The following is a 12,021-nucleotide window of genomic DNA, read 5'->3' as shown; positions in this document are numbered from 1 at the left end:
AGAGATATGGTAGTATTAGACAAGGCAGAGATAATGAAAGACCGAGAAGATTACAATAATGGAAAGGGAAATGCTAAGCAGTTTCCAAAGAAAGGAGAAATAAATAGAAGCAGTTAAAAATTAGGAACCATGCAATGGAACCAGAATGTGCATTATTTACTCCAGCAGTAAATTTGGAAAGCATTTTAGAGAGAAATAATGACCTTGGCTGGCTTTCTGGTTTCAAGTAACATTTTTTTTAAAAAAAAAATATGTTTTCATTTTGTACTTACAAACACAAATGGAGTTTTGCTTCATCTGTATAAATTAAATGGACTGCAAATTTAAAACTTGATATTCAGTCAAGCATACTGTAAGAAGATTTCACCTGTCACTCTAATTTTGTAAAACTCATGAGCCAACTTCTGTGTGGTTCCACAAAACTGTCTTTTAGCCTTTAGTTGTTCATTTTAATTTTAAAGATTACAATTAAAAATAATTTTAGTTACCTAGTGTAGTAACACTCAATAATGGAAATATAGTTCATAGGAGTTAAATATTATTTAAATGTGGGGATATGTTTTAGATTTGCTTAAAGGAATAAGATAATTTGAATCAATTTTCATTTACACAGGGCAGAGCATATAGGATCAAACCATCTCCTTGACATAGGTACTTTTCCAACAAGAAATGTTTTTATTAATTATTATGTCAACAACCTATATAAATGGTGCATAATCTGAATTGTAGCCCCTTCAAGTACTTTGAAAGTTAAATTGTAAATATAACTGTGAGTATTGCTTAAAGTTATATTATATTAAAACTAGGGAAAATGTTTTCTCCTAGGGTTAAAAAAAAAGATTGAATCTATATAGAGGATTCATATTTTCCCACAGTGATAAGAAGCAGCTGACCCTTTTATCCAAAGATGAGAATACATTTAAGCTAGCTTCTATTTTGAAACTGCTTCCAGATTTTGTGTTTACAGTGAAAAAGAAAATGAAAATTTGATTTTGTTTTTATTAATCAGATAAGTGTACTGTTATAGAAATGGTTTGTACATACTGTTGTGTAAAAGCAAAAAGTTGTAATATTGTAATGACTGTAATGTTGTTATCTTCTACTTGCTAAAGAGAGTCAGAAGTTGGCGCCTTTTTCTTTTCTCTTCTTTTCTTATACTGTCTTTTTTCCCCTTCCCCCTTTTCTAATTCTCTATCATTTTTTTAAATTTCTTTTTGTATTTCATATTTTGATAAAATATATTATAATATACAGTATTATTAAAAACCCAATTATAGTTTTTAGCCAGCATGTGTATGCAGAAAGCTATTCTTGGATTTGAATGTGGCATGTTAGGTCTATATTCCAAAAGTATTACAGGCTAGGCCAGGGATGTCAAACTCGCAATGTCAAGTGACGTGTTGCAATGTATCGCAACTTTTTTTGCCATTGCCGGCAATGCGGTGGGTGTGGTTTCGCTATGATGCATCTGGCCCATGGGCTGGCAGATTGACACCCGTGAGCTGGGCCAAAAATCAAAGAACGTTGGGCCAAAATTTAAGCCTGATTTTGTTTAATATTGTAATCATATAAAATTGTATTAAACATATATAGGTAATATGACCAAAGTAATCATTTTCCTTTTTGGTATGGTTATATTGATATAGGTGCTTTTTTCAAGAGGCAACTGAACTTAATGCCTATATGTTTCTGCCTGATTTTTTTCTGGTCCATCATCATGAATAGCTATGTGAAGCTTTCCTAAGAAGCGATGTACAGTTTATGTGACCTATCTTTTTTTAAAAAAATAGAAAATGTCAGAAAGTTAATTGCTTTCACTTTTATTTCAATATCGAACAATCAGTTCTATTGTATTCATCATACCTTATAAACAGATTTTTCCTTTACTCAAAACCCATTTTACTGTAAATATCAGGAACCTGACAGAGTGATTTTCCAAAGAAGGAATTACTACTACTGATTTCTGTTGTTGTTTTTGTTGTTGATGTGTCTTAAGTCTGTTTCTTGAGACCAGATGTATCATACTGCCATGTTTCCCTGAAAATAAGACCTGGTTATATAATTATGTATGTATGTATGTATGTGTGTTAATATATATACACATATACATACACACACACACACACACACACACACACACACAAGGTCTTATTATCAGGGGATGTCTTATCTTAGGACTGCCGCAGCCAAGCCTCCCACGCCTGACACCTGTCACACTGCTGCTTGACTTCTTCAGCATCCACTTGGTGCCACTTGTGGCCGAACACCATGTGGGGCATAGCACTGTTGCTCGATAGGGCTTATTTTTGGAGTAGGGCTTCTATTAGGCCCACCCCTCAAAATCAAGCTAGAGATTATTTTCAGGGTAAGTCTTACTTTCATGGAAACACAGTATCTAATCAAATATTTATTATTCTAATTTATCTTGAAACAATTCCAATTTCTTGAGACATTTTTTTTCTTATAAGGAATATTAGTTTTAAAGACCATAACTAAAAATTCCTTCACTGAATTCTATTAGATATGGGTGGCTTCCTAATGCTCTAGAATTTCTTCCAATTTTGTTAGGAAAAAGGGTTAAAAACAGTTGTAGTTTTCCTGCAACAGATAATGTTTTCAACTTTTAGGATTAAAATATTCCACTGTGATTTTGTTAAATTCAGCCATTTTGGAACTTTAAATCAGATCCCTCCATCAGATTGTGTAATCTCTACACAATTCAAATTATATAGAAAAGTAAATCCTGTTTTCAAAGATGCAAAACTAATATTTTAAAATTAAGCAATCTGTTTCTCATTCTTTAGAATAAATGACCTTTTGAATGTCAATATTCTTGTACCGGAAGTCATAAAACAATAAAAAGAAGCAAGAACCAAGAACATTCTAACCTACAGTGTTTTTAAATTATTTATCTAACTCTATGTTCTCCTTTTTTCTTAGAGTCATTTTAATTAACTTTGTATTGTTTCATTATGAGAAGAGTGGATATTGGAGATAAGCTCTCATTTTTAACATTTTAGTTTTAATTGGGTGGGCTTTTCAGGTGCTGAATTATCTACCAAGAAAATAACTAGCTTTTATCACCTTTCTTCACATTTTATTCTAGTACTACATAATGCAAGAGGCTCTTAATATTAACTCCTTGCACTACAGTCTTTAGTTACCATCCTTTTCCTTTGTTCTGTCAGCTGGAACAAAAGTGGCTTAATATGCTTTCTTTAAACCAGGATTTGATTCAAACCTTTGCTGGTTTTTTTTTCACAGCCATCTAGGGTCAAGAAAATATTGAAACCTATCTGCCTACCCAATTATCCTCCTTCTATGCAAGATTTTTGTCACATTCTGTGAACACTTGGTATTACTTCCCATCTGTGAACGGGTTCATCATTGTCATCATCATATGTTTTAAGGTTAAAATGAAAGAGTATTGCATTTTGTTAGAAATGCCTAATTCAGCCAAATTTGCCCTTATAAACTGGATTGATTTCAGCAAGTGCTAGATATTACCATGGAGCTGATCCAAACTTCTTGCTTGCCTGGGGTGGGAATGGACTACTACTATTTTGAGAGAATAGTTCTTTGGAGTTCTTGGTTCTTTCTGAGCCTGGTAGTTTGCTTGTAGATATTTAATTATCCAATTAAGTAACATCACCATTCTCACCACCCAACTAGGTTACATGATGACATTATGTAATTAGGTAATGATATGGAATGTATGGATGGGCTTGGGGGACAAGGGAAAAGATGCTATGTAGGAAACAGAGAGAGGAGCCTCCAATGGATTAGTGATCAGAGGAAAAAGAATTAAGAAGGTCAGAGGAAAAAGAATTAAGAAGAACCTGTCCTGATTGATCAGGTGATTAAAAGTACCTTCAGAGTTGCAAGATTCTGTAAACAATAAAGTAGAATTAGCTCATTGAATTGTGTTGCCCGTCTGGTTTAGCCAGGAGAGCTGACAAGTAATAAACCATCTATATGCAAATAACCAAGTTCAGCGAGCACCAAGGATTCCATAGCTCAAGCCTGAGATTGCTAGATAATGAGATAGCTAGACAGATATGCAGACAGATAGATTATATAGATGATAGATTAGATCTATCTATCTATCTATACTATCTAATCTATCATCTATCTGTCTATCTATCTATTTACACACACACACACACACACACACACACACACACACACACACACACACATATATATATATATATATATATATATATATATATATATAGAGAGAGAGAGAGAGAGAGAGAGAGAGAGAGACAGAGACAGAGACAGAGACAGAGACAGAGACAGAGACAGAGAGAGACAGAGAGAGACAGAGACAGAGACAGAGAGACAGAGACAGAGAGACGGAGAGACTATCTAGTGATAGAGATAGATTCTCTTCCATTGAACGATGGTTTTCCCCCTTACCCTGCCGTGAAAATTAACTCTGAGTTTTCTTGCTCCACATAAAGAAAGTTTTATTCCCTTTACTGGCACATCCAGGATGATTGTCCCTAGTGTCTGCCTTAGTCCACCATTTCATGTCTATCAGCCATGAAAGACTAAACCTTTGTGAGTTTGCTTTTCCCCATTAGATTCAGGAGAGGAACTACAGTAGCTATTTCTTTGTTCATGCTTCAATAAGATGAAATTGAGAAGAAATCTGCTTTTCTTTCCCAAGTGATGGACAGAACTTGAAAACTGCTTTGTTTTCAGAAAACATATTCTCCACAGAAAGAAAAGAAATTGATGCTTGGTTTGCTGGCAAGAGGAGAGGGGTGGATGGATGAGCAGTTGCAAGGGAATTCACCAATTCAAGGCCATGATAACTGGGATTCCAACAAGAAAACTGAAAAAAATGTCTCAATATGGCCAAAGTGGAGGAAAATATTGAAATCTAGAAACTGAATCATTTGCTTCCAATTTACACATAGAAACCTGTGCAGTTGAAGGCTCCAGTGAAGAAAAGCACTTAGCCTGGAAGATAGAAACACATTAATGTATACAGTATTATAGTTTATGACTTGTAGGATACAGATGCACAGATGACTTTAGCTCTGGACTATCTAACTTTCTCTAAGTCAAACTTTGAAACATGGAAGCAGAAGCTAATGTAAGTACAGTTGAGAAAGGTACGGAAAGGAAGAACCCAGCTTTTTAAACAGTTAATTTTTGAAGCAAGAATGCTATGAAGAAAAGTTTCTTTCAAAATGCTATAGATCCTAAGTGGCTTTTCACTAGGGATAAAAACTAGAATGATATATGTAACGTTAAACAAGTTGTGGTTATTAAATATTCTATTATGGGATTAAGCTATTTTCCAAAGCACCTGAAGGCAGGACAAGAAGCAGCGGGTGGAAACTAATCAAGGAGAGAAGCAACCTAGAACTAAGGAGAAACTTCCTGACAGTGAGAACAATTAATCAGTGGAACAGCTTGCCTCCAGAAGCAGTAAATGCTCCAACACTGGAAGTTTTTAAGAAGAGACTGGACAGCCATTTGTCCGAAATGGTGTAGGGTTTCCTGCCCGAGCAGGGGGTTGGACTAGATGACCTCCAAGGTCCCTTCCAACTTTACTATTATTATTATTATTATTATTATTATTATTATTATTATATTATTATTATTATTATTTGACTCTTTGGAAAATAATATTGTCATTTTTCCATCAGTAAATCAGAATCAGAAGCAACCCATAATTAAGGAGAAGTATCCTAACAGTGAAGACAATTAGCCAGTGGAACAGCTTGCCTTCAGAAGTTGTGGCTGCTTAGTACATTTTTATATGTTATAATTTTTCCTAATTGTATAAGCTTTGGGTGTATATGCATTTCTAGCATTGAAATCCAGCTGGGGACTTGTATATAATTTGGTTGCCAAGTTCTAACCCATATGTCAATTAGAGCTCATCTGATGTAATGCCTTTGAAAATATGTGTGTGTTTTATATTTCTGATCCCATAACATAGCATGCCATCCTACCTGCAAATCGTGACCTTCCAGACATAATAGTCTCCTATTCTTCAATAATATCCAATACCACACCCATAATAATACTATGGCCTGATAATATTTTTCCAGGTCTGGGAGGCCAAATCCACCCCTTTCTTTCGCATCCTGCAATAATTTTAATTTAATCCTTGCTTTTTTTCCTTGCCAAATAAATTTGTGTATGGTTTTGTTAAAGTTTTGAAAGAATTTCTTATCTAATTTTATGGGTATACATTGGAACAAAAATAAAATTTTAGGTAGGACATTCATTTTGATTACGGCAATTCTACCCATAAAAGAGAGTTGCACGTTGGTCCAAGTATCTAAATCAATTTTAATCTGTTCCATTAACCTATCATAATTGTCTCTTTTAAGTGTAACACATCTAGCAGTTAGTTGTATCCCTAAATATCTTATTTTATTCGTAATCTGAATGCCTATTATATCAACTAATTTGTTTTTCTGTATTTTAGTCATATTCTTAACAAGCATTTTGGTTTTTTCTTTATTTATCTTTAGGCCTGCTATTTCCCCATATTTACTCAATACTTCCATCAATCTTGTCCCCGATTGTAGTGGCTCTTCGATTATAAAGACAAGATCATCTGCAAAGGCTTGCGTTTTAAACATTTCTTTCTTAATCTCTAATCCTTTGATCTGTCCATCTTTCCGAATCACTCTGATTAGTACCTCCAGGGATAGTATAAACAATAATGGCGATAACGGACAACCTTGCCTTGTACCTTTTTGAATTTGGAAACTATTGGTTATTTCTCCATTAATTATTACTTTTGCTGCCTGTTTAAAATAAACTGATTTGAACATATTTTAAAAACTTAAAAAAAAAAAGAAGTGGTTGCTTCATCACTGGAGGTTTTTAAGAAAAGACTGGACAGCCACTTGTCTGAAATGGTATAAGGTCTTCTGCTTGACCAGAGGGTTGGACTAGAAGACCTCCAAGGTCTCTTCCAGCTCTATTCTGAATTAATAAAATTAAGTTTCCTTTTAAGATTCCCCCCCACAAACACATTTTAGATTCTTCTGAGAAATATGATTTTACTACTTAGTCTAAGAGGATAAACATTTTGCACTAGCTGAGCCTAGAAGTAAAGCTATCCTTGGGAATCTGATATTTTTGTCAAATGACAAAAGTAACATTGCAATGCAAGCTGTACCCCTTTCATAAATCTATATAGTACCTTAGGGCATTCATAAAATGCACAGATTGTGTTATGATGATGCAATGCTGTTTTCATATTTTAATTAATTAATTTGATTCCTATAGCCACCCATCTCGATAAATGATTCTATTATTATTAGTCTCTACCTTAACCACCTTATGGATTTCTGTTTAGAAGACAAATAATGCAGCATATTTTGCAAAATTACTGACAGCAATGACATAGAAATGGAGGAAATGAAGAAATTTCCCCAAAAAAACATCCATAGGTGGAAGAGTGGGGCAAAAGGTATTTTTATTACTACTACAGACATACAAATGTTGTAGGTAAGTTTAACATTGTATAACCTGACTTGAATTCTACGACTTTCTGTTCTTTTGGGTAGATGTCCATGATAGGCCAAGAAAGTATGGATGGTAGAAACTTTCTAAAGCATTGCTGTCACCTAATAGAAACTATTCAGATTATAGAAAACACTTCCATTCAATATATAGTGTTTCTCCTTCCTAATGTAATCCCTGTAACTTATACTAGTCCATACAAGAATGGGATAGGAAGACATTAGGGGAGAAAGTTTCCTTCCATTTCTATATCTCAGGAGCAATCCAAAGACATTTAAAAAAAATGTACCACTGAATGTTTGAATGCAAAGCTTTATAATAGAACTCCAATTTCCAGGAAGTAAGTGTTTTCAACTGTAATCAGGAAAAAGGTTGACACATGTGTTGTTTATCTTCCAGCAAAGAATTCCTATAGGCAAAGAGATTCCTCAAGTTTCTTCAAAAAAGGTGGATACCGATAAAAACACAACAGAATGCAACTCAAAAGACGTAAGTGCAATCCATTTAGATTGGAAGTCAAGATTTAATCTGTAGTATATGTGAACCATGAAATATATGGATCTATATCTATTTAACTTTAACCATGGAAATATGACATACAGTTCTATATTAGATGAATACAGATGTTTGATATTCAGGTGCTACAAAAGAGGTCCCTTTTGATGTAATAGGGTTTTTTTCTCTCTGTGGCTGTACTTAATGAATAGGATTTGCAAGATTTTCAGGAGAATGAAGCAACTAGAGAAGATGTGATCTAACTACAAATTAGCTACAGTCCACTTGGAAAATTCACATGTGAATTCACCACAGCAGATCTGCTTATTTTCAAAATGTGTGCTACCTTTTAACGTACCTTGAAGCTTATGTGTGCATCAATGATAGAAAGTGTCTGGTGCAAAGAACAAGCTATAACAGAGCTTTATACTGTAACATTAACAGAAATGATGGTGTGTGTCTTTTCTGGTTTTCCAAATGCACAAAGAAGGGAGATGCAAGAGAAAGTGTAAATTACTAAACTATAGCAATAATTTCTCATGCAAGAAAAAAATTAAGATCTTATAAAGAAAAAAAAATGAATTACACATGGAGAACAAAATGACTAATAACAAGACAGATTTCAGAGAAAGGCAGAGAGACACATTATCAGATAACTAATGTAAGATGGATAACAGAGAGGCAAAACAATATAAGGAGATTGACCTTTGCTCTGTTAACTGTGAACAGAGTTTTGAACCTTCAGATCCTGACAGAAAATGAAATATATTAAGGTTAATGAGAGTGGCAGAACACTGATTATTTTTCTGGGCAACTTCTATAATTATTCCATAAACTGAATCTGGAGAAATCAAATGATTCAAAATAAGAAAGGGAGTAAGATAAGGCTCTGAATTGTTCCCATATCTGTTTACTTATATATAAAGATATAATATTGGTAAAATGGGGAGGGGGATATATGACAGCTGCAATTAAATGTGTAGTATCACAAGAGTTATCTGTGTGTAAATTGGGAGATCATATAAATTTGCTAAACAAATAAATAAATAAAATAACACCGTTTTGTTACTGGAAAGTAAAGAAGAGTTGGAAGATTCATTCTCAAAGTTAAAGTGGAAAGTAGAAATTTGGGCATTAATGCTAAATATTAAGAAGGTAAGAGTAATGTTTATTTTATATCTATTTATATTTCCTATTTCTAAATGCCTATCTCCCTGAAACATGAGGTCTGAGCAGTATATAATACACTATCAGCATATAAAGAAGTATATAAAATTAACATTAAAATATTAAAATTAATTTACAATTAAAATTCTAAAGTTACAAAAGTTATAAATTTAAAAAAATCAAAGAGACAAAAAAGGCAATTTAACCCTGTTAAGATTGTACTAATAGAACTAAACAGCCCCATGATTGCATGATCCTTTGAGCCCCCATGCAAGGCCACAGAGTCATATTTTGAGCCCTTTTTGGAAGGTTAGGAGAACTGGGGTCCGCCTCCACAGTGCAAGTGCCAACAGCAGTGAAGGGTCTCTTCTTAGACCAATGTTAACCATCAAGCTTAGGAAATTTACAGTTCATAGTGAAGAAATTAAAGTGACAATTGGTTTTATTTCTTCAGTTCAAAAATAAAGATGATCAATATGATGAATAAATAAAAAGGAGATATGTGTTAGAGAAAGAAGACAGTAACAAACTCAGACAAAATCAAGACGAATAGGACATTTTCTGATAATAAAGATCAAAACGATAAAGCAATGGTATTTCTAGTAATTATGTATGGTTGTGAAAGGTAAACACAGAAAGTATGGAAGCTAAATACCTTTGAATTATGGATCCAAATGTGATTACTACAAGCACTGTGCACAGCAAAAAAAGTAATTAATTGATATTGAAAAAAAGATGAACTCACATGCTTAAGGCAGGTAGTGCTAATGGACAATGAACTAGGAGAAAAATAGTATTCCTGGCAAGTTGAGAAAGAAGAAAACAATTAGTAAGATGAATGGACAGTATCATGATCACAGGAATACACTTGGAAGAGATAATACTTATTACAATAGACGATTGAGATGGCAAGCATTTGTCTATGCAGATGACCAGGAAATGAGCTTATTTTGAAAGCATCCAATTAAGTAACTAATTGGGCTAGACATATAAATAAAATAAAGTTTTTTCACCTGTGTAAGATAGGCTATGTTTTCCTGTTCTTTTACATTATTTTCTGTGCTTGACATGTTACAAACAAAGTCATAGGAACTCAGTAACATATTCAAATGGAATAATCAAAATAAATTCCATGGGGTTTGATGTGAAAATAAATTACTACTCTTTAGCACCAAGTGTGAATTTCTTAGAGCTACCGTTTCTCATTAAGCTTCTGTTTCCAATAATGATCTACAAGGAACTGTTGTACAGTGGGGAAAGAAAAAAGAAATAATATGTAATTAATGAGCCCAAACTATATAAAATGATACTCTGCTGAAAATATATGGCTCATTTTATTGCAAAGGAGCAGGTTTGCCCCTGTGTGTATTTCCTTCCTTTCCATATACTATACATGCTGAAATCCTTCAGTGTCTGAAACTGAGCACATAGTTTTTCAAACTTTGCAAAAGTAAAATGTTTTAGTTTTATTTAATGCTTGATTGCTGTATTAAAGGTTTGTAAGTACAAACAAAAATATTTTTATGAGAGTTTTAAATCTTAAGTTCCCATTTTTCTATTCTATTTTATTATTCTATTCCATATTTTAAAAATCTAATTAAATTATATCCATACAAAACATAATCCGTATTTATTCATTCAAGTAATTGATTGAAATTAATAAATTTATCATAACCAAGCTAGCTACAATTTATTGCAATTAGCCTCTTGTCAGCATGATACCATAGAGAAAATGTGATTAATCTTTTGTTAGGTAGGACATATAATCCCTTAAATTAACTAAGGGGTCATTTATTGAGTTTGCACATCATACCAAGCCTTAGTAATCAGCTTATTTCATTTACACCTGGCATAATGTCTGAACAGCTATTGTGGCTTTTAAATAATGCTTTATGGCATAAAACAAAATGTAAGGTATGTGGAATGACCAATGGAGCAGTCAGATTAGAGACAGCATAGCCGGCAGCTGGATGGTAGGCAAGTCAAGAAGCTCAGAAGAAACCTTCCCTAGTTGCTTGGGTTGTAAAGGAGATGTGGGCGGTGGGGGATGGCAGAGGTATGGTTTCAGACTTGTAACATTCTGTTAACATAGCTTTGTAATAATCTAGAATTGGCTCATTGGGTTTTGTTTCCTATCTGGTTTGCCCTGCAAGGCTGACATATATAAGTATTTAAGCAAAATATTAATCTGGTGGTTAAGGCACCAGAGACTCACCAACTGTAACTTCCAATCCTTAGGCCTGAAAGCCAGCTGTGTGACTTTGGGCCAGTAACTCTCCCTCAGCCTGACACACCTCACAGAGTTGCTGTGGGGAAAATAGAAAGATATGTTTGCCACCTTGACTTATTTATAAAAAATTAATAAAGATATGTATATGTAGTGAAATAAGCCAGGGGAAATGCATTGATGTATCTGAATATGATGATTTATTTGAAAAAAGCCAAGCAATGTGAAAATTCACTCCAATCAGACTAAATCGAGGGAATCAATAATCTAAACAAATAATATGGGATAATCCGACATCACGCCTCATATTTTGAGATTATTTTCTCTCAAATTCTCCTAGAGTTTGGCATTTGAGATTACTAGAATATATATTCTAATATTATATATGTTGTTTTCAGTGAAAACAATCTCAAAATATTAGGCTTGATATCCAGTTATCCCATATTATGTGTTTAGATTATTGATTCCCTCAATTTTAGACTGATTGAGGTAAATTTTCACATTGATTGGCTATTTTGATATAAATCATCAAGTTCAGATAAATCAATGCATTTCTCTTGACTTATTTCACTACTTAGCTTCAAAGAGAGAGATTTAAATAAGCCCAATTCCTGAGTCAAGATTTT

General features: G+C 33.5%; 1 protein-coding gene across 3 annotated transcripts in view; it reads left to right on the top strand.

The window, feature by feature from the left end:
* Nucleotides 1-12,021, top strand: part of LOC120299110 (leucine zipper protein 2-like) — a 179,038-nt gene that overhangs the window by 147,510 nt on the left and 19,507 nt on the right. For all 3 annotated transcript variants that reach the window (XM_039323559.1, XM_039323558.1, XM_039323560.1), the window contains one exon: nt 7,906-7,995. In XM_039323559.1, the coding sequence (XP_039179493.1) occupies nt 7,906-7,995 (90 nt within the window). The remainder of the gene's footprint in view (nt 1-7,905; nt 7,996-12,021) is intronic.

Source organism: Crotalus tigris, unplaced genomic scaffold (genome assembly GCF_016545835.1).
Source record: "Crotalus tigris isolate CLP2741 ecotype Arizona unplaced genomic scaffold, ASM1654583v1 scf7180000024278.498577, whole genome shotgun sequence".
NCBI lineage: Eukaryota > Metazoa > Chordata > Lepidosauria > Squamata > Viperidae > Crotalus > Crotalus tigris.
This window is presented reverse-complemented; position numbering and strand designations above follow the sequence as displayed.